The 27,040-nt window shown below is 39.8% G+C and overlaps 1 protein-coding gene across 2 annotated transcripts; it reads right to left on the reverse strand.

Moving 5' to 3' along the window:
• Window positions 1-16,573: 16,573 nt before the first annotated feature.
• On the reverse strand, window positions 16,574-25,543 carry LOC131242236 (uncharacterized). 2 transcript variants are annotated; one of them, XM_058240752.1, is made up of 7 exons: window positions 25,312-25,543; window positions 23,940-24,069; window positions 20,288-20,381; window positions 19,905-20,081; window positions 18,150-18,248; window positions 17,801-18,043; window positions 16,574-17,250 (listed from the first exon to the last, which is right to left on the reverse strand). In XM_058240752.1, coding segments are annotated over exons 2-7 (1,083 nt in total). In that variant the 5' UTR covers window positions 23,942-24,069; window positions 25,312-25,543; the 3' UTR covers window positions 16,574-16,782. The 2 variants fall into 2 exon arrangements, with proteins under 2 accessions (XP_058096735.1, XP_058096736.1); XM_058240753.1 differs by lacking the exon at window positions 23,940-24,069.
• Window positions 25,544-27,040: the final 1,497 nt, after the last annotated feature.

The following is a 27,040-nucleotide window of genomic DNA, read 5'->3' on the forward strand; positions in this document are numbered from 1 at the left end:
TGGATGTCAGATGATAGACCGTCCAGTCGGGCCGAGTCTTAGACCATTGATTTATAATCGCTTTGGGACCAATGGGAAGAAAAAAGAAATAAGAGCCGCCCAAGAGAAAAGTTAGTGTGAACTGTCAGTTGGTGTGCAGAGAGAGAGAAAGAGAGAGAGAAGTTAGTGGATGTTAGAAATCAGTGGGTGGTGGGGTCCAAGGGATGCAAAGTGCCTCCACCGCCTGTAGGCGGAAGCTATGTGGAACCCACCGAGATGTCCTCGTCACATCCACTCCGTCCATCAGTTTTGCAGCTCGCGTTAGGACATAGACCCAAAAACGAGGCAGATCCACAGGAAACAGTGATGAGTGGACGTCTACCATTGAAACTTTCACGGTGTTACAGAAGTTTTGGATCAGGGTAATAATTGTTTTTTAAATTCATTCTTATGGGACTAACCTTATGAACGGTTTAGATGGCATATAAACATCACAGTGGCCTCAGAAAGGTTTCGATGGTGGGGCGTTTCCATCCCCACTGTTTCCCGTCGTGTGGCCCAATTGAATTTTGGATTTGCCTCATCTTTAGATTCATTTCCTAATACGTGCCAGAGAAACTGATGTACAGAGTGGATTCTATGGACATTGCAGTGGGTCTCATAGAGCTTCCGCGCAGTAACGTGTGGGTGGAAGATGCCCTTGGATGGAAACTGAGCTTGTCTACTTCCGCTCTGACAAGTGCGCACTACTAAGTCACGCGTCTTAAGATATCCTCGGGCGACAAAGTGGATACAAGAAAGCGTGTGGAAGCAATGCTTTCCATGCGTCAGTAGGATTGTGTTCGTCATTTAGCACGTGTGATGATTGTAGGGAAGCGCGGAAGGTGAGTCCTCAAGATCTGACGGTCTGCACGAAGTTTGGAACCTTCATAAAGCAGAAGAACGGTGCTTCAACGGCCCGCCTATCTACTACTGGAGTAGATTGAACTATTCACACCTCTGATCCTACGGTATATAGTGGCCCCAGATAGCGATCTATGGATCAGATCGTCCTAAGGACAAACTAAAATGGACAGACTATAGCGCACACAATATCTCTCTGTATACTCTCGGTTTATTATATGACTCAATGTTTTACATGAGAGAAGTGCATTCCTTTTTATAACAAAGGAAGGAGAGTTTGGGTGGGATTGGAATAAGGCCAAATAATCCGATCAAATCCCTATCTTCAATTAAAAATCAAATTCATATTTGAATTTGAAATTTAATTCAAAGGAAGAGACCGGAGAAAACATGAGACTTACCCACTAGTGATTGCTCACAAGTGGGCCCCACTAGCCTACGTCCAACATCTCCCACTCAATTACATTGTGGGATAGGCACATAAATTTGTCCATCTAACTTGCCTAATAACAATCAAAGAACTAAACATCGCGATCAAAAGGATCAGAGGCGTGAGACCAGCTGAATCACCATAATCTTCTCGCAGGTGCTTAAGTACTAAGTGACCACCTGACTAGTACTCAATAACCTAAGCTTTGCAATGTCTGTCATAGTCCGCATGACCACACTCCCAATCTGGAGTACTCGGCCAACATACGAACTTATCCAACTTATCGAGTAATTCTGAAAACTTGATTTTTTACAAACTTCGACTGAAACCAATTCAAAGTAATACTTATATATATACGCTTTTTAAGAAAAATACTGTTTGCAAAAGTCTAATAAAAAATAACTCGATACTGCCGGCGGATAAGTCTTTAAGTGCGTATTTATAGTTCTAGAAACTTGGTGTAGCTGTCACGGGATCTTCCTCAAGTAGATGTGTAATTTGGAATTAATCAAGCTGCTTTCCTAGCGTAACTGAGTCTGGCCAATCAAGGACCTTTCGTCATAGTACACTAAAGTAACAACACTCAATCTCATCCTCATATACGCAAGAGGAGGGTAGCTAAGGACACAAAGAGTCACCTACGAGACTAGCTACTCGTACGTTGTAGTGATTAGATCGAATCAAAGCAATCTGTAGGTAAAAGGTCCCAGCACGTGGCTACAATTCACGTCGTAAAGTAGACAATACTAGGTGAATGTCGGGTTACAATATGTAGGTCATTCCACATGAGATACGACTCATCTCATAACCTCATAACCTGACTTTAATTTCAGGCCATAACATTGATCGCATGTAGCAGAATGGTGCGATTATGTTATTCGACTGTATCAGTCTCATCTACAATCTTTATAAGATTGTAGGCGGATATGACTCACTCATATCCTCATCCTCTATTATTCACAATAAAGGGAAGTTCATACCTCAATGTATAAACATAGCCCCAAATGTACCTCTCTTGTACATTCGAGGTTGGTCAATCCGTGCAAGTGGGCGACCGGCCTGCCGACAAAAAATAGAAATCCTACATGATCTCAAGGTAAATGCTGATGATCTACTTACCTAGTTTATATTAGTGTTCAATACTGAATAAAAGGAATATATTATTCATGAAAGATCGAATGTCTTACAAAACAAGTACATCATTCAAACTTTCCTCAATCTCATCTGCCTGACGTGACCTGAAATAGTTCTCTAGCTATAGGTTTCGTCATGGGATCAGCCATCATCTCCTTGGTAGGAATGTAGCTGAGGGCGACCTTTTTATCTCTCACTTGATCACGGACGTAATGATACTTGATTTCAATGTGCTTAGATTTCTAGTGGTGTTTAGGGTCCTTTGCCAAGACAATGGCAGAAGTATTGTCTATCTCTAGCAATATAGGCTGACAAACACTCGGTACAACACCCAGACTCAATAGAAATCTGCGAACCCATACACACTCCTAAACTGCAACACAACATACAATGTACTCGGCCTCCATAGATGAAAGAGTTGTTGATGTCTGTTTCTTACTCGATCATGAGATAGATCCTCCTCCGAGTAAGAATACATACCCTGAAGTAGACTTTCCCTCGTCGGCGTCATTACCCCAAGCAGCATCTGAATATCCTTTGAGCTCGAGGTTTGTGCCTTCATAACACAACATTAGGTCTTTTGTTCCTCTGAGATAGCGGAATATACGTTTGACGGCTTGCCAATGAGGCTATCCTGGGTTACTTTGGTAACGGCTGACTATGCCAACTGCATAACTAATATTCGGTCTGGTGCAAACCATATCATGCATTAAGCTCCCTACTGCACTTGCATAAGGTACTGAGGACATAGCCAATTTCTTGGCTTTAGTGTGGGGACATGATTTCCTGTCTAGCTTGGTAGCTTTATTCATAGGAGTTTCAACAACTTTTGAATTTTTTATCCTGAACCGCTCTAAGATCTTTTGTATATAGGTTGCTCGAGACAAGCCTAAAAATTTCTTAGGGCGATCCCTGATTATTTTTACCCCAAGAATAAAGTTAGCTTCACCGAGGTCTTTCATCTCAAAGTTCGAGAATAGCCAATCTTTGGTCGATATCAACAATTGCATGTCATTACCAGTTAACAGAATATCGTCTACATATAGAGATAGTATTAGAAAAGATCTTCCAGACTGTTTCATGTATACACAATGATCTTCTTCACTCATCATGAATCCAAAAGTGGTGATGGTCAAATGGAATCTCATGTACCATTGTCTTGAAGATTGTCTCAGCCTATAGATAGATTTCAACAACTTGCAGACTTTCTTTGGATGCTTTTTGTCCACATAACCCATGGGCTGTTGCATGTATATCTCTTCATCCAAGTCACCATTTAAGAATGCGGTCTTTACATCCATCTGATATAACTCTAAGTTTAAACTTGCGACAATGGATAAGATCATGCGGATTGAGGAAAACTTTGCAACAGGTGAAAAAGTCTCCTCGTAGTCAATGCCTTCTTGTTGTGTAAAACCTTTAGCAACTAATCATGCTTTATACTTGTCCACTGTACCATCTGCATTTCTTTTGATCTTAAGTACCCATTTATTACCTATCGCTTTGCGATTGGAAGGTAGATCAACAAGTTCTCAGACTTTATTTTTCTTCATGGAAGCGATCTCTTCGTCCATAGCATTTACCCAATCGGCCGAGTAAGAAGATAATAATGCATCCTGATACGAATCAGGTTCATCATCATCAACTGCAACGCAAGAGAGTGTTTGCCCCTCAATATCGAAGTATCTTCGGGGAATCAATCATCTTTCGCTTCGACGTAACTCAGGAGCCTGCTGAGATGTCCTCCCACTGTCCTGGTGAACTATAGGAGCATCTTCATCTTGAGGAGTAAAACTCCCACTCTCCTGAGATACATCGAGTATTTCAAAAAGTTCTATTGGAACCTTTTGCTTCATTCGGCTTGGGTATCTATCTTCAACGAAGGTCACGTCTCGGGATTCTATCTAAATCCATCGTCCATGGTCCTCATAAACTAGAACGTATCCCTTTGAATGCATAGGGTACCTAATGAACACGCATTCAATGGTTTTACTATCAAGTTTACCTCTATGCTGAGTAGGTAGCAAAATATATCCCAAAGATCCTTAAGGGCATAGGTTGGCTAAAGAAGGAGTCCTCCCATACCACATCTCATATGGAGTCTTAGGAATGGATTTGGATGAGACTCTATTAAGGAAGTAGACAGTTGTTAACAGTGTGTCTCCCCAGAATGTGGTAGAGAGATTGGCTTGTGCCATCATCGATCTAACCATGTCCAATAGTATCCTATTCCTTCTCTCTGCAATACCGTTTTGTTGTGGAGTGTAAGTCATTGTGTACTGCCGAACAATTCCAACGTTTTCACAATATGATTTAAACGTTTCAGATGTATACCCGCCACCTCTATCAGATCGAAGGATTTTAATCTTTTTCCCAAGCTGATTTTCCACCTCAGCTTTATATTTAAGAAAACAATTAAAAGTCTCAGATTTGTGTGAGATGAGATACATATATCCATAGCGCGAGTAATCGTCAATGAAGTGACAAAGTATTGACATCTGTTTCTAGCATGTACATTAAAGGGTCCACATATATCTGAATGGATTATCTCTAGTATGCCCTTGGACCTAGCCGCTTTGAGAAATGGTTTCTTTGAAGTCTTCCCGGACACACAATGTTCACAAAATGGCAAATCAACTTTGGATAAGGAGTCTAACAGAGCAGAACGTACTAGTCTTGTCATACGATCCTTTCCGATGTGACCTAACCTCGCGTGCCATTTTTGAGATTCAGATACTACATTTTTATTCGACATAGCAAATAAAACAAGAGGGGTATTATCACAATCTACGTCTAGAATAAATAAATCTGAAATTAAATTTTTTCATGCAAAGATGAGGTTATTCAGTCTCAAAGAAACTCTTGTCCCGAAAAATCGAATATTAAAACCATCAAATAATAACCTGAAAACAGAAATTAAATTCCGACGCATCCCCGGTGCAAAAAGAGTATCACGAAGGATTATTGTTTGCCCTATGCGCGTATGGAGATGGAGAACGTCAATCCCTAGTACGTCTTCAACAGCGTTATTGCCCATATACAGCTTATAATTTCCTTTGGCTACAGGCTGGAATTCCTCGAGTCCTCGACGACTCTGTGTCACGTGCTTTGTTGCGTCTGAATCCAAAATTCACTCATTAGATATAGTATCAACGGAAAGGATTTCAGAACAAACGCCTACATACAAAGTATCTTGTAACTAAGAAATTACCGTCTTTTTATGGCACACTGCCGAGCATAATGGCCGAAATTTCCATAGACAAAACAGACTATATTTGTCTTTTTCTGCTTTTTCTTTCCATTCCCCTTCTTGAGATTTGGAGTAGGTGTTGTGGTCTTTTGTTCTTGATTATTTTTCTTCGCCTTCTTGCGAGCTTTGGACCATTTATTGTTAACTTTCCGTTTATGGGTCTCTGCTACAAAGGCCTTGGCCGAACCTGGCTAAATTGTATTCATTTCAACCTCACGTACCAAGTGGCCACAAAAGTCTCTGAACGTAGTGATAGAATCAGTGTGGTTCAGAATTCTTTTGATTTGGGCCCAAGATTCAGGCAAGGAACGGTGTATGGCTATAATCTTCTGATTTTCAGTCAATTTACACCCAACATTCCTAATGGCACCTATGATTCGCTCCATCTTACGAATATGATTTTTGATGGGGTAGCCGACAGGCATCCTGTACTCCTGGAATTCTAATTTCATTGCCCTAACTCTCGCATCTGACTTCTGCGCGTAGGCATCTGTCAGAGCTTCCCAGATTCCCTTAGCGATTTTATGAACTTCATACGTAGGTATGAGTTCTTTGTGCATAGTGCTAAGAAGGACATTACGGGCTAAATGATTTTGTTTTCGCCACTTATTATAGCGAGTCATCGCAACCCTATGTTCTTGTAAATTTTCGTTTTCAACCAAGATGAGTTCCTCTTGAACTACATTGAGTGTGTGAGATATGTCGTCCTCGTCCAGAAGGCATCGCACCGCGCGGGACCAGTTTTCGTAGTTGTTGCCATCGAAATGTTGTCCTTTCAGCTGTTCAGCGATTAACGCTTTGGTGGCCATCTCTACATTGCATGAGTATCACTACTTAGCTAAGATCTAAGGTATTGACACTAATCATCAGCATTTTTACGTGTTATATAAATTTTCAAAGTATAAAAGCAGTTCACACATCTTAATGAGATCTGAAAGTCCACATACCCGAATAGGCGGTGTAGAACAATCAAGTTCTCTAATTAAGATGGGTTTAATACTTTTATAAGAATAAATTTGTATAACGTGCAACCTTCCATTACATGGTTGCATGCATCATTTAGTGGAGGAGAATAAACTCTCCATCAAGTTATGCACAACCTTTATTTGTGTATAGGGAGTATCTAAGGACTAAGTTTTTCTTTATTTTTCAATGAAAAATAAGGGAGCTTAGATCTAAACACATCAGCCGAATATTTTCATGCATATTAACATCATCATCAGAAGGGAAAAATCAAGTGCTTAAATATAAAGAGAGTACAATCTTGACCTGTGATCATGACCATTAGTGATGGATCTGATCATCACCGTTAATGATCATTGTTAATGATGGATCCTTTCATCAACATTGATCATCATTGTCGATGATCATTTCGATCACTAATGATCTCTTGATCAACAGTGAAGAAAATGTTATAAAGGAAATAACATTTAGATGCATATACATGTACATGTCATAAAAAAATACGAAAAATATACATAATCACACGTATGTATATGTACATGTATATGAGTAGTATGCCAATCCTAGGGCCCATCATTATATCACAAGCATACATGTATTCATTACACACAGTACTTCACTTGTGCATCATTATTACCAGATGAGCGGCCCTTATCCTATGTACATGTGCCACATTGTTACAGGCCACATGGAAATCAAATTGCGTACTTAGTAAACTTCTTTGAGCCAACCTCAAAAGTATGTGGTTTATCCATGCCGTGCATCAGTGTGGCCCACTTGAAAATTATATTTTTCATAAATTCAAGCTTGCCAGATGGATGTACAGTTTGGATACAACACATACCTCGCCATCAGACGCACATGAATAGCTATCGTCAATTTAAAAGCTATATAGCCATGCGTTGAGAAGACTTCTTTTAGCACATGGATACAACATATGAATTGCTGACGCACATGAATACATCACATGAATTTCTTATACCATGTTTATACACATATGATGTACATCAGCCAATCAACTTCCCAATACAATATTGCAACAGCAATATATTTGTGGTGCACTACAAGACGATATCTATATTGCTGGTAGTTGATATCTTGCACATCATCCAACACATGTATACACGTGCACACGTTCACATTAGCTAACACATGGACAGATAGCCAACACGTGTACAGCAACTATTACGTGTACAACAAACCCACCATGAAACAATCAACATGTGTACAACCAACACGTGTGAAGCAGCCACACTTGTACATTGCGTACGTGTACAACAGCAAACATGGAACCATTAAAATAAAAATGGCGTAGAAAACATCCCAGTATTCTTAAAAGGATTGACATCCATACGGCAGAACCACCATGCATGCCTAGTTTACTACACTAGGATGGAGCCGTTCATCCTCAAGTTTACTCTCTCAGTATATACTTGAGATAAACACTAGAAGACAAAAAATAAATTAACTGTCCATATGTTTTATACATGGTAGATGTGATGAAGGGTGGCATGAGATCTTTTGTTTGTAGTGGTCCACCTGATTTGTGGATCTGCCTCATTTTTAACCCCATATCATTACACGATACATAGAAAATAATGAACGGAGCAGATCCCCAAGAAAGCATCATAAGTGGACCCCACCTATCCAACCCAAATTGAAAATAATCCTTTCACAGACAATCAAGAATGGGTGCAGCATTAATGGGTTTATATCCTATCTCTCTGCTCCATATGTGGGCTGTCCAATCCATAGACTCATTTAAAATTCGGGCCTGTGGCCTAAAATTATTTTACAAAACTAATGGAGGGTGTGGATTTATCGACAATTCATCACGGTGGACCCCACTTTGACTTTTAAAATCCAACTGGAAGCTGCTGCATGCTGTAATAGCGCACGCCTATCTCGCCTTCAAGCGAACTTCTACTGAAATTCTCCATCTAAATTCATGGGGCTAAATAGCTGGTGTGTTGTACATTAGCCAATCACGTATACAATACAACAGCTTTATGGCATGTATGATGTACACCAGCCAATCACTCCTCATATTTTATGGATTCTGACTAGGGGTCCCACTGTTAGTTAATGCCTAAGAATTCTAAGTCTGTGATTTATATCCATAACATTGGTTGTGATTTATATCCATAACTCACATCCTTAGAATTGATTTATATGACAAGCGATCCATTGCACATTGTACTCATAATTCTAAGTATGATTTAACTCACATACGTAGAATTGATTTATATTACAAGCGATCCACCTTTGATTGCTCTGATACCACTGTAGGGAAGCGCAGAAGGTGAGCCCTCAAGATCTGACGGTTTACACGAAGTTTGGAACCTTCACAAAGCAGAAGAACGGTGCTTCAACGGCCCGCCTATCTACTACTGGAGCATATGGAACTATTCACACCTCTGATCCTACGGTATATAGAGGCCCCAGATAGCGATCTATGGATTAGATCATTCCAAGGACAAGCTAAAATGGACAGACTATAGTGCACACAATATCTCTCTGTATACTCTCGGTTTATCGTATGACTCAATGCTTTACACGAGAGAAGCGCATTCTTTTTTATAACAGAAGAGTTTTGGGTGGGATTGGGATAAGGCCAAATAATCCGATCAAATCCCTATCTTCAATTAAAAATCAAATTCATATTTGAATTTGAAATTTAATTTAAAGGAAGAGACCGGAGATAACATGGGACTTACCCACTAGTGATTGCTCACAAGTGGGCCCCACTGGCCTACGTCCAACAATGATAACATCACAAGTAGTGGCATTTTATTGGCCCACATGTAAGTGTGCCAAAAACAAGTATAAATAAAACCATTAGAGCAATTCTTTACTCTTACTATACGTATTTTTCATGCCTTAATCGTAAGGCTATGATTAACATGCCCATTTTTTAAGTCACGTGGAATGCAAGGAGTGGGTGGGCCTCATGGAGTAAATTTCAACCTAATTAGGTACAAGAATTCTTACTTGTATCCATGTGTATTGGCCTTTGATCATTGCTTTCGAGTGTCCACTACGACCAACGCATTTCTTATGGTGAATGAGCCATCTACGGCAGAATCCATCTCATCGATAGTTTAAGTCATCTATTGCCATGTTACGTTGATTATTAATACCAAATTGGTCCACCCATCTACAAAAATCGAACATATTAGACTATCATTGTCTTTATTATTATTATTACCAATCGGTCCATACATCTAATGGGCCCTAGAACTGGGGGCCTATGTTTCAAATATCAAACTTTATTAAATGATCCCACCCGTCCGATTCACCCTACTCGTTTTGTGTACTATACATCTCATGTGGACGATGATATGAACCATGCACCCTGCAGATTCTATGATTGATAGGCCACTAACCAAAATTAGTATATGATTGGGCTAACCTCTCCATCTATGGCCCATTCGTTATTGGACTTACTGATCAGACGGTCCCAATCCCATCAACACATGCCACATGCATGCAGTAATGACCACCTCGAGGTTCTGGATGAATTTCTCCCTCATTTTGGTCCATTAAACCATGGGCCCCACTCGTCCGAACTTAAATGTTGAGAGGGTCATATTATTCATAATGGGCCAATGAAGAGACAATGCAACTTGTTGGGAATGGAATCCTTTACAATACCTGTTATACGCAGACGCAGTAGGTAAATCACCCGAGATCTGTGTGGCCCACCATGTTGTTCGTGTGAAATCCACTCCATCCATCATGTGAACCTTTTAATGTTAACCGTACATTCCAAAAATCAGCCCAATCCAAATCTCAGGAAGGGCACAACACTCATTCTCACGGTGGGCTTCTTTTTTTTTTAATATGTAAAATCACACCTCAAACCTCCATGCTAGCAGCGTGGCCCGCTTATGTTTTGGATCAAGAGGATTTTTGGAGTGCCTGTTCGTCATGGTGAGGTGCAGCGGGTGAATGGATTGGATGGAATATAATCACCATGTGGAGCACCATGCACAAAAAAAAATGGTTGGCATCCCCTCCCCACCGTTCTCTGCTGTGTGGCCCACCTGGATTGTGATTGGGGATTCTTCTCTTGGGCCCACCTATCTCATCCAAATGGAGAGATGGGTGACCCAACAGGGTCGGTAGTGGAATGATTGGAGGCCCTTGGTGGAAGACTCATTAAAGGTGATATTGCCAGTCAACCACTGAAAAAGATGGGGTCCACTCCATGCCTCCTTTTTTACACAATGGAGATAACTTCAGAGAAGCATCCTTTGTAAGATGGATGGACGGATCGATGGATGTTTGGTTGTTGGTGGAAAAGAGTAAGATGAAGTGATACATTTTTATTTTTTTTTCAGTGATTGAAGACATTATAAAAGCTTGGTACCAAATATCATTGTGGTACTATTTCTAGGGGTGTCAATGGGTCGGGCTCAGGCCTGAAAATCAGAATTTTTGAATAGGCCTAGACGGAAATAGTTCAAAATCCGGGCCGTGACCTACCCCAGGTCCGGTCCGTCGACCGCCCTAACTTATTTCCCTTTCGACTCGAATCATGGTTGAAGATATTGGATTTTATCTCCTCGTAATGGGAATCTAACTTAACAAATTCATCTGGTCCTTACGATACAAACAATGGTATCTATAGTGACTGACACTTTGTAGAAAGTGAGTGTGTGTTGAAAACGTGACATCAGTACTGTCGATGTGGCATTCCAATACATATGCATAGCATCGTTGCCAGCTTTTTTAGAAGTTGGAAATGGTTGGAAATTAAATGAATTTTCATGCCTACTATGTTTTTATACATGATATACATAAAATGTGCATGCGGATATTAATTATCATTATTTTTTATATACAAAATAAATAAATAAATTTTCTTTAAAAAAAAAAAAAAAAAAAAAACCCTTTATTTATGGGTGCTTACTCTCTTTACTAGAAAATTTAAGCGTAAAAAATGAATAAAATAATTTTGGATTTTTCTCCTCAATTTTGCACATTTTTAGTTACCCATGGAGATTTTTGGTATCCACGTTTTGAATTCTATCCAAAGAAGTCGACATCATTCCATGTCGAATGACATTGATATCAGAATGTATGTATTGTGTGGGATTTTGAATGTTAAACTCAAATGCATGAGCATGAATGGACATCAAGCTAAAGTGACCAAAACATGAGTGTCACTGTGGTTGGAACATAGCTGGAAAGTCATATTAATTTATTGATCCTTAAAAAGTTCAGTATTTTGCCATAAATTGGTGATGGATGAGAGAAAGCTTAACAGATTGCATGGCAAGGGGAATTTGCTTCATGTTTGGTATAGTGGGTGCATTGATGAATTCATCTGAAAAATAGCCACTGAATTCATAAGCAAAAAATAATCTCTAAAAATAAGAAATAAAATTGATATTTGTTAAGGTGAATAGGTGTATTCTAGATGAATGGGCCACCCTAAATTACCATTATTTTACTTATTTCCAAAATATTATAAGGAATAGGGGAGAGAGAAATCATTAATTTTTCAAGTCTCTAGAGAAATCACTAATTTTTTGAGTCTTTACACCAAAATATAGTATTAGGTGAGGGTTTTTCAAATCCTAACCCTAGCTCTAGACCCAAATCTCCATCTCTCTCTCTCTAATGGAACTCCCCAAATCTTCAATGACAATAGCAGTCTTCGCTATCGTCCCATTCTTGTGCTCCAGCATGGCATAACTCGTCCGACAAGATCAGCACCACCATTCATGGCATCGGAAACAATGAGGGGAGAGAAAAATCCCTAATGTTTCAAGCCTTCATAGAAAAACAATATCATTAACAAAACTCTATTTCAAAGCCCTCTTATACGGCATATCTAAGTCCATTTACAAAGTCTTCTCATGTGATTTATATAAAAGTCCTGAACAATAAAATTATAACTTTATGAAAGAATACACTTTCCTCAAATAATACATTTTTTTAAATGAAAATTTTACTAAAAATAATAAAAGACTTTTAAATTGACACAAACTCTTTCCCATGACTTAACAAAGAACTTTAAATAATTACAAGACTCTTAAAATCCTACAACACCCTAAAATAATAAAATTTACAACTTACTAAAATTAGTACCTTTTAACTCCTAAAACAATTTATTTTTGGAAAACCGTTCGAGGGGCTAATTGACTTTAGCATTTGCTAGGAAACCAACCTCGCCGATAACTTTCCAATGGTATATTGTACATGTGAAATGGATACCTAATCACAAAGTAATGACCATCAGAAGCTTAGTGGGGGTGGCTAACCGTGAAGTGTGAATTGACAGTGGGTGTACTAACAAGCTAACCAAAAAAAAAAAAAAAAATGACCATCAGAAGCCATCGTGCATGCTAAACCCTCAGATCAAACTTCGTAACTCAAATTCTTTTAATCTTGACCATCCATGAGAGTAACCTTGACTTTGTCCTACGTCAATATTATTTTTTGCATGCCCCCTTATGCTCTACCCAAAGTGGCGTCCCACATTTTCAATGGTCTTGATTTACAAGCATACATGCCGAATCCGAGAAAAAATTGCTCAATGTTAATTGCCTAGTACCTTGTGCTCTAGCTTCTATTTCGGAAAATGCATAATGCTTGGTATTCCATTCCAGCACTTCTATGGTCTGCATATTACTCTTGAAAATCACCTTCCACAAGATGCTAATTCATCAGGCCTGCTTATCGGGAGGTGATCCTGTCCATAGATGGCCATGGTTGAAAATCAAACTGAATGATGTTTTTATCCAAATGGAAGATTAAAATGAGAATGGATTAAACAAGAGAAGCTGTTAGGTTGTCCATTAAGTGATTTTCAATTGAGGGATATCTGAAAAATATGACCCACTTGATGGACGCCCCAGATCCACCACCATGAGCAGCACTTCCTGATCCAGCGCAATGGGTGAAAGTTGGCCTCGAACCAAAGGGCTGACTATCTACATATCGTCATTGGTTTTGATTTTCTAACAAACCCCATTCCAATGTGTTCTGGGGTGGCTTGGATTCCGTTTTCCACCCTTTTCATGCAAATCTCAAGTAAGGTTAAGAACATGATGCCACTTGAAATTTGCTGGAGAGCTGGAACACTCCCAAATGCACCCTAAAAGCCACAGAGAAGTTGAAGATTCTATCAGCCTCGAGAATTTTTATAAAAGGTTCCAAAACATTGAATCCTTTTTGTTTTAGAGATTTTTTATGCCAAATGAGTTTCTTAAGGCCCCAGTGAGTTGTGGACATGTACTGTAGTCCACAACTACAAGTTGGGCTCTCAAACTTTTGCAAATCCAAACAGGCCCTAAATGCTCTCATTGTCCAGTCCAACCAACAGCCTGCAAAATGGACCCAATTTCTTTTGCTCCATCCACTCCACTGCTCCATACCCAGATTAAATCATTCAATGGTCCTTTTGCATGAAAGATGTCTCCACCACTCTTGTAAAGGTCTTTGCAGTACCCCTTATTCAAATAGAGAAATGGAAGTCCTAAATTTCCAACCCATCATCTCCAGCACCGAGAGCATGATCAATCAACCCCAAACATAAGACTTGATCAATCCTCAATACCACATGTACCATCTGATATGATGAGCTTGTGGGCCACAACTGTCCCACCCCCTCACAAAGCTGCTTTGGATTGAGAACCACTAGAACAACTGAACCTGTCTCCATCAGCGTGAGGATTTCAGCGATTTTGTAGGGACTCCCTACTGAGTGAATAAGGTTACAGCAGTAGAAACTGTCACCACCAAAACCAGGACACCTAAAACAAAGCTACTAGAGCAGAAGTCTTCCTCCTTACCCGTTACATCCTCTACTGCAATCACAAAAAACCCACAAAAGAATTACAGTCATCGAGTAGCTGCATTGTCCAAGGACTTCTTAATTTTAAATATGAGCACTAGATATGAAAACCTCCCAACTATCCACCTCAAATAGCTTGCAATGGAAGCATGCGGTCTCCTCCCACCTTTGGTTACTCCTGACATGTCAGCACTTCCTGCCATTGTGTTGCTGAGATGCACAGAGGAAAAGACCTATATCTTAACTGCCCTCAACCAATCATGTAATTCTAGATTCTTAGAGCAAAAAGGTTTTGGCCACTCCAGTTTCTTCTGGAAACGCAGAAGACCATTCACTGTCTTTGTAACAGAACATAGCGACGGTCTTCCAACTTCTACCTGCCTCATGTCGGTCTCCCGACTTCCAACTTCGTGATTGGTCCCCTAACAGTTCCAATCTGTGAACCTTGATGCAAACCAAGCATTCCACAACATCTAAAACAGCACCATGGAGTCCTTTCCTGTGAACCAGTCCCCATGAATTGAGATCATCAACATCCCTCAGTGGCATCCAAACTAGTTGCTTGCGAAACTACATGACATCCCATGTCTCTCCAACCTTCGCAATTGAAATCAGTTCCACCTGCTTCAAGTAAAGGCAATGTACTATTACTCTCCTCTTCAATGGAGCCACAAGTAGAGGGATTCAAAGCTATATGATCCACCATCGTCTCCTTCTCCCCTTGACAACACCAAGCTTGCCGTTTCTTCAAACATGGATTTTAGAGAAATCCTTTCCCCTGAACTGACCAAAACAAGGTCAACTACAAGAACTAGTCCAATGAGTTGATGATGACCCAAGAATGCTTCAGATTTGAACAGTAAGGCTGAAGAGCATAGAACCATACCCACCATGCAACAAGATCAAAATAATATATACAATTTCAAGAGGAAGTCAAAATCATCAAATATTCTTCCACAATGATATAGGGGTGCAGAAAGATGCTTGGACCTGACCCATTTAATAATCGGACCACCATACTTGAGTTGGACCTACCTCAGGTCCAAGTGTTTTTTTTTTTTTTCCAAGGAAAAAGGGAAAAAAGAAAGAAAGAGAGAGAGAAAAAACTGACCCATATATTTAATGGGTGGGGTCTGGGTCCTCCTATGCCTAGACCCAACCCATTGATTTCATGCGTCAAGTCAGTAGTTAGGTTTAAAAATTACGAGTTTTGACACAAAGAATGCTCAAAAGAATGCTCTCTAAAGATGTTAGTTCTATCAAGGTATAAATAAAAGAGCTCAAGAGCACATGGTCCTCTATCTTAGATAAACTTGAAAAGAATACAAATCCTAGTATAAACTGGCCTCTATACTAATCCCAAACTACAGATAAAATCCATGAAAGAAACACGTATTCTCATTTCCAACTTCGGAGGGATTTAGTGTGACCATTGGATCTCATCTACGGGTCCTAATTTTCCACTTACCCTAGGTGGTATTAAGTAATCAACCTTTTGGACTTCCCTATGTCCAATTAACTTAGGTCGAGTCTTAGCCAGGGTTCAATTTAGTGTGGCCCACATTAGACACATTTAGTGCCTGTCTGGATTACCAATTACCACAATAATGTAAAGGAAAGTGCAATGATTATAAATATCATTACTTTAATATCAAATCATCACATCCATACATTGATGTCACTGATTGGATTAGAGATTTCCACGTAATGCCATGAAAAAGTGCAATTATTACAAATTTCACATTACCTATCTCCTAAAAACATTTGCATTTGACCGATGATTCCCGTGTTTGGTTTGGCAATGGTAAAATCGTAATGATGACTCATTTCCTTTACATTGTTGTAGCAACTCGTAATCCAAACAGGTCCTTAAAAACTGGGTCTGCATTGGATTAATTTTGAGAGGTTCTAGACGCAGCCTATTAAGTAATGCAGGTCGAACTTTTGGACCCAGACTCACTCCATGGGTCCAAAATTTGCAACCCAGGCCATCTAATGGTGTGTCACCCCTATTGATATCCTCAATAAACACCTTATAAAATTGAAATTAGGAAGAACAACAAATTTGGAAAGGGGAAAACGAATTCAAAACTAGAGTAAAACAGAATTGAATGAAAGAACAGCACACTATAATTCAATCTGCAAAGCAGAACTTCATAGAATAAAAGTTAAATGTTGTTCAGATTTCAAAAGATTGATGCCAACAGAATCATTAACCAAGTAAAAAAAAAATTTCCTGCATTGATTTTTAGCTGGAGAAATGTCCACTCACATACATTTTAAGAAAAGTTAGCGCACTCTGTTGTCACATTGGGATCATGTTGCCTTGTCGTTACAGCTAGGCTCCAGGCTAATAGATCCCACACCAGACCGTACATCTTCTCCACCATTTGCACCACCATTTGCCTCTGGTGAATCATCCGCAGATGAGTGCTTTCTGGAAGCAAGCTTATGAGGGGAAGAATGGTCTGCATGATCTTTAACAGAATCATCAGAATCCGACTCCGTGTTGCCTGAATTAAAACTTGGCATGGTCACTGGGGGCAGTTCTAAAGATGCTTGGTGATTCTCTCTCATCCAAAACAACGGCATCCTTTTGTCATCTTCCCTCATCCTTTCTGCATAATCTCTTATGTTGAAACCCACCTGATTAAGCCCCCCAAATGTGCTCTCAAGCTTCTCCATATCAAAGAGGTCCTCCATTATCTTCTTGGTGCCAAGGTCATTGGAGTAAACAAACTTCACTTTCCTGGAAGTCTTTGGCTCTAGAAAGGGTTTCACCACCTGCAACATTTTAAGCTCCCCGTCATGTTGGCGCAGCAGATGACCCAAAAGCAAGAGCATTGGAATTCTGAGTAGCAGGTTAAAAAAGTCTTTCCAACATGGCAAAGCAGGTGAATTGAATCCTAGACGACTGGTCTGACTATACACGAATAACGTGATTCTTAGCTAGAGGGATATGTATGGTTACCTAAGGTCCTGAGTCCAAAAAAAATGGAGCCATGGATTGGTGATCCAGATTGTTGATCTGGGAGGTCCACCGTGGACAGATCATGCCCCAGCATCTCCTTAACTATTCAACCAGTGGCTTGCACATCAATGGTTAAGAAAATAGGCTGCGATGATCCACATTCAATGAAAGAAAGCCAAAGATCAACCGATTAGGATCTTCCAATCTGCAGATCCCTGAGGCATAGCCCACCACAATGGGTTCAACCTGATCAATGGTCCGGATCATCAAACTCCACATTTTAGAGAGAGAGAGAGAGAGAGAGAGAGAGAGAGAGAGTTCCATTGTACTCCAAAAAGGTAGAAAGGAAAAAGACAAACGTACCGTCCAGAATGGCTCAAAGAACTTCGGCGGATTGTACAAGATCGCCAAACCCAGCCTCTCTGGGTAGCGGTCCTGTAAAACATGAGCTGTCTCGCGTGTTACCTTCACGGATATATGTGACATGTTGAAGCCTTGAAAATCAATCAGCCAGACCATCTGTTCCTGATCTGGTGGCAGATTTAAAATGGCATTCTCCATACAATATACCAAGTATCTAATTTGCCCTATTGTTGACTTCGTGTTCTGCAGTTTAATGAGAAATTAGGACTGTGCTACCAAGACAAAGAACCAACAGGCCTGAAAGAAGTTTTCCAGATGAATAGGGTAACTGCAAAAGGTTGCACCGAACCTGGCAACTGGGTCTCATGACAAGAACAGTCCGCCCATACTTGTCGACATAATTTGATCGGTAGATTTTGCCTGTCTCAGCTTCGTGGGCAACCTCATCCTACACATGAAAAGCATAAGACTGTGAAGATGCCATATCTCTCTGTTCCAAAATATAATGGTGCAGTTGCAAGGGATTGGCTGTCCGGCCTGATATAGTAGCCAACACTGTCCTTTCTACAAAAAAGACATGAGAAATGTGATGGCCACTGGTGAGAGTAGAGTTTTGAATCCTGCCCACCCATATCCGACGGCATATACAAGATCCGAGGCATTCATCTGGCAAGCAACACCATGAGCCTTGGCCCAAAAATCAGGCTAGTCCAGTCATCAGGTGGGCTACGAGTGTATGGATTATGAAAAAAATGGATGGTTACAAAGTTACAAACAGTCCACATTCCTTGAACATGTGTCACCCACCTGATGGCCGGATGATTTTTGGGGGCAGGGTTTAGCCACGGCAGGGTTCAAAAGACTTTCTGGTGATGAAATGAACGGACGCAAGCTACCCGAACCAGCAAGAGTAACAGTACTCCGATGTACATAGATTTAATGCAAACACTCAAAAGTTCAGAAACTACAAGACTTCAAATGGAAGAAGCTGTTGATGATGAAAGCAACATCAACTAGTTAATTAGTAGGCAATCTACTTGATCTTTCCGTCTTGTCTTAACCTTAATTTGGAATGACCATTACCGAATAGAAATATCTGTGAATGAACAGTGGTGAGCTTGGTTTCACTTTCTAATATGTAGAACAGGTGGCAGAGAATTTAATGGATGGTTAAGATCGAATGAAATTGGGCCAGAAAGCTCTATATAGAGTTTAATGGCCTAAATGTGCACTATAGTTTCTGACAGCCATAACTTTGAGAGTGGTTATCCATCTCACGTGTATAATATGTAGTAGGAAAGATATCTACAAGCTCTACATCCTGGCCAATCACCTTAGGTTCATTGGGCCCTAAACGGTTTTGCAAAATTCAATTGTTTTATGGGTTAAATTTGGGTTTTCAGTCAAAGCTTACAATTTTTAGAAAGTTACATTTTTGCTATTTTTAGGGTTTTAAGAGTCCAATTGTAGTCTAGAGTCTTTGTTTTAGTAATCCAAGAGTTTTTTAGAAGTTTTGGTAGAATTAGACGTTTTTACTATTTTGGGAAGCTTTGCTATTTCGGGAAAGTTTTCTAGCTTGAACCTGTTTAGGAGTCTAGGGCCTCTTTGCTTATATAACCATATCATATATGTTGTAAGCAACAATTCATTCAGTAATATCAATTTTATTTCTCCCTGTGTATTCAAGGGTTATTCTTGAGAAGAAGAGAGTAACCTTCTTCCTTATCTATTCACCCACTACATTGCTAAGTATAAACCATCCTTGGTAATTCGGATTCACATCCAAAGAGGAAAAAAACCCTATTCCAAGATAATATATGAAGCTATCTTCCATATTTGTTGGCATGCCTTACATTCAATTGGAAAAAAAAAAAAAAACCAGCTCTTAACATTTTCAACTATCGTGGATCTCTCTAAGCTTTCGTGCACCATAAATGGCATCAAAGAGAAACCAATTTGATCTGCAAGATCAGAAAATATTGATTGCCACAGAACTAATGTTGTAGTAGATATGCAAATTAGATGCCCATAAAATAACTACCAACAGCCATGGAAACAGCAAACTTCATGAATCAGGTATAACAGGCATAGGTGGTGGTATTACCCAGCGAATCTCTTCAGGCTTGTACTCAAACCTCCATTTCAAGGTTTCTTTCAGCATTTTAGTAGCCTTCTTGACATTCCAGTTCCTTGCCCTTAGATATCTTGATATTGAAGCATCAGAGCAGTAAATTGCCAATTTATCCGGCAATTCTCCTAATGACTTTCTAACCTCATTAATCTGAAAACCCATCCATCAAAAAATGTTAATCAACAAAGAACAGAGGTAACGCAAGTATAGCATTTCTTTTCTTTTCTTGTCTTTCTTATAGCAATATTTCGAGAAAACTAATCGCTTGACCATGAACCTCTAAAGAACAGTGGTTCATTTTGCCAGTGATCAGTGAAAATTCAGCAAAAAACTACTAAGCTGCCAATGAGGAGCACCTTTTCCTGCTGCTCTTCAACTGGTGACGGTTTTTCAGAGCCATTTGGTCCAGATTTATTTATATTCGTATTCATTTGTTGAAATGAACTTTCCCTGAAAGAGTAGTTGCACACATTGTCAAAACATGAATTACTCACAACAACTAAGCACTTCCAATTCAACAAAACGATGATTATAGAAACAATCCTTCATTACAAGAAAACATATAACAGCATTTTTAACAACTTTCCTTTTTCTTGATAGACAAGCTGGGCTTGAACCTGCGACCTTAATGCAAGCTGTCTACCATTGAGCTATGGTCACAAATCCAACAACAATTATCTTGATAATAAACAAAAAGTGTGCCACTCATTAACGCATAATATCCACCCACATTTCCAATGGTTACATATGATTTTGCAAGTCGTCCTCAACCATCTAGAGCAATCAAACGTCAGAAAAGCCAATGGTTAGGGATCACTTCACTTGTTACCCAAAACACCCAACTGCCCCAAAGCACAGGTGGAGCATTGCACTCATCCCCAGAGACCACAAATAGTAGGCTCGAAGACATTCTCCAACTTCATCTCCAAGAGGAGAAAGGCCTAGGGCTGATGGGAAGAATCATGTCCTTCACCAACATCAAGGCAACTGACACTTTTGTCCATAGTTGGGGATCTCCTAAATGGTCACAGTTACATTCTTACCATCATAATTGATAGGTTACAAACTTGTAGGATCCTTACACTTACCCGGGTGGTAGACTCCCTGGAGTTTCAACACCAGGTCAAGGGTTCGAGTACCCACCAGTGGTGAAATCCCACGGCGTGCGCGTGTGGGGTGTGTGTGCGTGTGTAAGCGTGCGTGTGTTAAAAAAATTAAAAATTAAAAAAAGTTACAAACTTGTAGACCAAGAAACATACAGTGCAATCCAGGATTCTATACATGTATTTTGTAGTGAGAAAGCAAGCTTCACAACCAATCATAAAGAGATGGTTTTTCTTGTTTATTAAGTTTTCCTTCATAAAGGTCCATTAAAGTTCCCAGATATTTTGTTATATGCTTCCCCGTTGGACAGTACTCCTCAAACCACCCTCTTCGTTTCAAAAATCAAACCAGCGATTGCCACAGGAGTGCAAAAGAAGCATTTTGTCAATTTTAGCATGTTTCCAGTTACCTGATTTGTCATCCATGAAAACCTAGCCCCATTTTCTGCTTGTTCCACCTCATTATCTAACAACTTAAACAAATACATGAAACCTTAAATACATAAGGGCCTATTTGATTTTCCCTGATCCATGTAAATCATGGTAAATAAGTAATTATTACTTTTTCACCTTGTTTGAAAATATGAGAGTAATTTCACCTCAAAAATCGAAACAAAGTGTTGACTTAAATATGTGGACCCCACCTTAATGTATATGATATATCCGCACCGTCCATCTATTTTATTAGAACATTTTGGAGCATGAACTGAAAAATGAGGCAGATCCAACACTTAAATGGCCCACACGAAAGGAAACAATGGCCTTAAGTCGTCCACCATTGAAAGTTATTTTCTTCAATGGGCCCACATTGAGGTTTTTTTGCATCATCTAACCCGTTCATAGGGTCACGCAGACATGGATAAGGGGAAAACACAAATATCAGCTTGATCCAAAACTTTTAACGGCCCCAAGAAGTTTTTAATGGTAGGCATTCGATTCCCGTTGTTTCCTGTGGTGTGGTTCACTTGAGCTTTGGATCTGCCTCTTTTTTTGCTCATGCCATAAATTCGGCTGGCATAACAAATGAGCGGTGTGGATAAGTAACATACATCTCGATGGGCCCCACATTGATGTTGTAAATTTCTCGATATAAGTGTTAAAAAAGTAAGTTGTCACATCTACATTGGGAAAGATGTGGTAATTACCTAGGTAAATAATTATTACCCATTTACATGGTGATTACACTTGAGCCGGAAAATCAAACAGGCCCTAAATTCATAAATTCATGATTTCATCTGAGGGGAAACTTGACTATGGCTAATTCTTCCACACGAGTCCAACTACCGTTTAGTACTGAAGTTATATGTAGTGGCGGCTATAGCAATATCACTTCTTTTGGAAACACAGCCAACTCTTCAAAATGCATATTCCCATCTCTTATGTTCAATGAAACCTAAATCCTCAGTCACAACTGGCAATAAATTCAGTCATAGGTGAATCAAAAGAATCACTACAGAACTGAAAATGAATGCACAACTACCTATATGTTGACAGACAGTTCCTATCAAGGGTTAGGACATCTTATGTGGCAGTTATTTTGTTCTCACTTGTCAATATCTTCCAGTGGTTGTTGGTCACATTGAACAGCACTGATCTTTTCCAAAGTCTGACACAAAGAAAATTATTTTTTCCGTGGTCAACTTCTACATTTCTTTCAATTTGTTGAGACAAAATCACATAAAGATATAATGCAGAATATTGGATATTTGGGATGGATTTGTGTTGAGCTATTGCTTTCAAGTTCATCTTGATTCTCGACAATTTCTCACAATTGATAAGAATATTGTTGAGGGAGTTCTTGTAAATAATTTTCATCTGTTCAACTTTCTTTTTTTAACACACGCACACACACCACCACACACTCACGCCATGGTGAGATTTCACCACCTGTGGGTACTCAAACCCTCAACCAGGTGTTGAAACTCCTAAGAGTCTACCACCGGAGTAAGAGTAAGGACCCATTTGTTCAACTTCTTCCACAACTTAAAGGGAATACCCATACCTTGCATGTTGCTACACCCAATGTTTTATTTGCTTAGAGATAAAAGGATCTATTAATCTCTAGTGGTTTTGCAGGATAAATTGTGAGGACCATTTCAGTTTATTTTTTTCTTTATTTGTTAGTCAAGAAAATATTGAACGCAAAATCCTATACGGTAGTGAATGAAAGTGAGAGATGCTCTAGCCCTCTCAGAGCATTATAAGATATAGTGTTCCTGGTTGCATTGGTTCACATGGGCAGTCCAATCAACCAATCTGAACTGTCAAGTCCAGAACACATTTCATGGGCTACCATGCAAAAACACACTGATAGGATGATCAAACCATCTTTCATTTGTCCTTATTTTCTGTAGCCATCCTTTTTCCCCAGCCATGGATGGGCCTAACAGCAGTGATTCTTTAGAAATGTAAGCAACCCATGACAGTCCCTAACAGATAGATGGGTCAAATTGTTGATGGGAACTATTTTAGTGCAAATGATCTTCACCCTCCATGATTAAGGCCTTTGATGAAATGGTTAATATTTGTTTGATCAGTGTGATATTTTCATGGTAGCCATGAGTTGTGTGTTGGACCTGATGAACATCCTAGATCAATGGATTGGACTGTCTAAGTGTCCCAATACAACTAGGAGCACCACTACTTATGGCGCTCTGAGAGCACTAGAGCATTTCTCTTAAAGTTAACTAGGGTGATTGACAATACAAAATCGCCTACGCAATAGATGCATGGCACAGCACTAGAGCATTTCTCTTAAAGTTAGGGTGATTGACAACACGATTGCCTACGCAATAGCTACAGGTTTCCAGCTATTGGAGAAATGGTCCTCAAAAAAACAAGGGAGGCATGCGCCACGTTGATTTTGCCTTCCTTACAAGAATATAAACCATCAAGAGAGAATCACATTCAATCTATAGTTTCTCAGTGCCCAGCTCTTTGGGAACTAGTGGATAGTGCTCCTCATCACTAACACCTTAGATCTATATTTTCTCAATCACCTCCACAAGCTCTGTCTTGATCTCTAGTTCACTCCCCTACCAATATATCAACTCAAAAGTTCAAAGGAATGTTTGGTTGACTCAATCTTTCAGCATCAACATCAAATGAAAGTAACACATGCAAAATCTTTTGCATTTGATGAACAACACAATTCACTTTCAACTATGTCAACAACATTCCTAACAAGTCCTAATGAAATTCAAACTATACAACAAGAATTCCATAATCCACATCCATGAGAGACTTTTCGACAACCACACAAAGGCCTAAACTTTCTGCAGTTTCAGACTATGAGTTAAAAACTACCGAAATCTAACTGCAAAGGGACTAGTTTAGCCCCACACTAGAGAATTCAATGAAATAATTTTCCTACATCCCAAAATGCTTTTATAGGTAATAAAATACTCAGCATGAATTAGCGTTTTTGTTCGACCCACATTCTGTGCGGATGGGACCCACCTTCCAGTGCCCAAATCTTAGTCTAGTGGGCCCCACCATGGACCACTAGCCTTATCTTTGGTTTAGCCCCAGTATAGATGAAACAATTTTTGTACATCCGAAAATGCTTATATGAGCAATACAATACTCAGCATGAATTAATGGCGATTTTGTTCAACCTGCATTCTTTGCATAAGGGGCCAACCTTCCAGTGACCAAATCTTTGTCGAGTACGTCCCACCATGGACTAAAATACTCGCCATCTAACAATCATGGTCATCCAATTGGCAGGCTTTTAGCCCTTGCATATGAATAGTGAGCTGTTTTCATCCGACCGTCCATGTGCACGAGAACAATCGGATAGTTACAATCATCCAGTACGGCAGATCTCTGTAGCATCACCTATCCATGGTCAGCCCCACTAGATCAACAATGGGGATCAGAAATGGTGTGCCCCACCATTCATAGTTGCTAACTGAGAATTATACATTTTTCCACATTTACAGAGGGAATTATAAATTGCCCCAGTTGATATTTTTTTTCTTCTTTTATCCCTTTTTTAGTGTGAATCATCTCACAAACCCAGAACAGATTTTTACTACAGATCATGCACAATTCGCCCCCATGAATTCAATAAATTACAGGTTCTACCAACCCAATCCCAATCTCTACACCATCTAAGGCGTTTTTCCATCACCCAAATTCCAAACCAAAACCCAAAAATCAAGAGACTAACGAAAATAAAATAAAATAAAATAAAAACAAAACAAACGGGAAATCAACACCCACGGCGCAGAATAAATCATTCCTACCAATAAATGCTAAAATGAGCACCATACCTTCTTCAAGTAAATTAACCTTCACACCCCGCCCTTTCCTTCGCTCTCTCTGGCCAACCGATCGCAATCCAAACGGGGTCAACCGACAAAAGGGGAGCCGGCCCAGATAACAGGCAGATATAGTGGGGTGGTTGTTTCAAAAACACATACTTTTGTCGTCCAAATCGTTATAAAATCAGGGTGCTGATTTCCATCCTACTCAAGATATGAAATCCCCAAGAAATGGAGCTTCGCGGATATAACTATCGAGAGATGCCGAGAGATGCCCGTAATCCGACGGTTTATAAAAGAAAAAAAAACTATCATACTCTGGCAGACTGTGATGGATGATACACAGGAACTTGGAGGCAGGCATAAATTTTGTTAAAATTAAACTGTCCAATTTATGCGTCCCAGCTTAGATGTATCATGTGCCAAAAAATTACTTTAATTTGATTATTTGATTATCGGATTCATGGAAATTTATTGGACGGTTAGAAATGAAAGTTATCCCATGGTACTGTTTTACTGAATAAGAGATTAGTATTGTTCGATCAATTCGATCAAATTTAATTTTGAGACCGTAACTTAGATACAGCGAGTTACACATTTTATTCCGTTTAATTTGAGTTATTGTTTGCCACGTGTACAAATTCTAAGCGCCTGAGTATCATGCGTCATACGAAGCCGGAGTATTGAATAAACCCGTTTAGAAAACGTGGTATTTCTTTAATCGTGTTATTACGAGGTGCGGAGGATGCTGTTTCCATACGCCCCCTTTTCCAAATACCATACATAAACGCACTACATGTGTCATCCTGTACGTTGGTGAGGCGTCTCACATGATGGATGCCACGTATACAAAATCTTGTCCGGTAGATTTATATGTGGACTCCGATTTTACAAATAAGTGGAATTCCAACGGTCCGGTTTCGACTCACATCATGGTTAATGGAATTGACTGATTTTTAGAGTCGGACACGTATTTTGACTGGGGTTCTGACTGATGAAAGTCCCAGATCCGGAACACGTGTGATAATTTAGCACGTGTGATCCATTGAGTTGGGCGCTTGAAGATTGAGTTTGGAATTAGTTTTCCTCCAAACCCAAGTCATGGGTGAGGTGGGAAGAGACTCAAGAATGCGGTTTTTGGACATTTGATAATCAATGAAGAGAAATCCAGGATTTATTATATCCGATACTTGCCAATGAGGATTGCTTGTGTGCATCGCGCGCTGCAGAAAAGTCCTATTCTCTTCCTTTCTCAACATGCAAAGAGAAGATGTATGGAGATCGGGACCGTTGATATAGTGGGCCACGTGGATGATCTGTTTAGACCAAAAGCACTAGTGATTTGACGATTCTGACCATCTATTTGTAGTGGGTTTTAACGGTTCAGGATAAACCGCTGACGTGACTTTAATTTTGTCGGTCATTTATCGGACGGATAAGTGAGTCAAAGCCTGTTATATTTCGTATGGTCTGTACACCAGATGGTCCACCTGAAGACAATTCAGATCACTAGATTTTTGCCACGTGCACCGCGAATAGGGTATTGTTTGGGTGTTCCAGTGCAGCGCGCGCTGTGGGCTTGCGTTCCTCGCGGACCACCGAAAGGCCTTTGTATGACCGAGCCAAAACGGCAAAACGGAGTTCAGGAAAGGTAAGTGACCTCGCACGCGTGAGATAGACGAGGGGGATCGCGGAAGACATGATGATGTAGTATACATGTGAAGGATCTGGACCATTC

This window comes from Magnolia sinica, chromosome 4, assembly GCF_029962835.1.
Source record: "Magnolia sinica isolate HGM2019 chromosome 4, MsV1, whole genome shotgun sequence".
Classification (NCBI taxonomy): domain Eukaryota; kingdom Viridiplantae; phylum Streptophyta; class Magnoliopsida; order Magnoliales; family Magnoliaceae; genus Magnolia; species Magnolia sinica.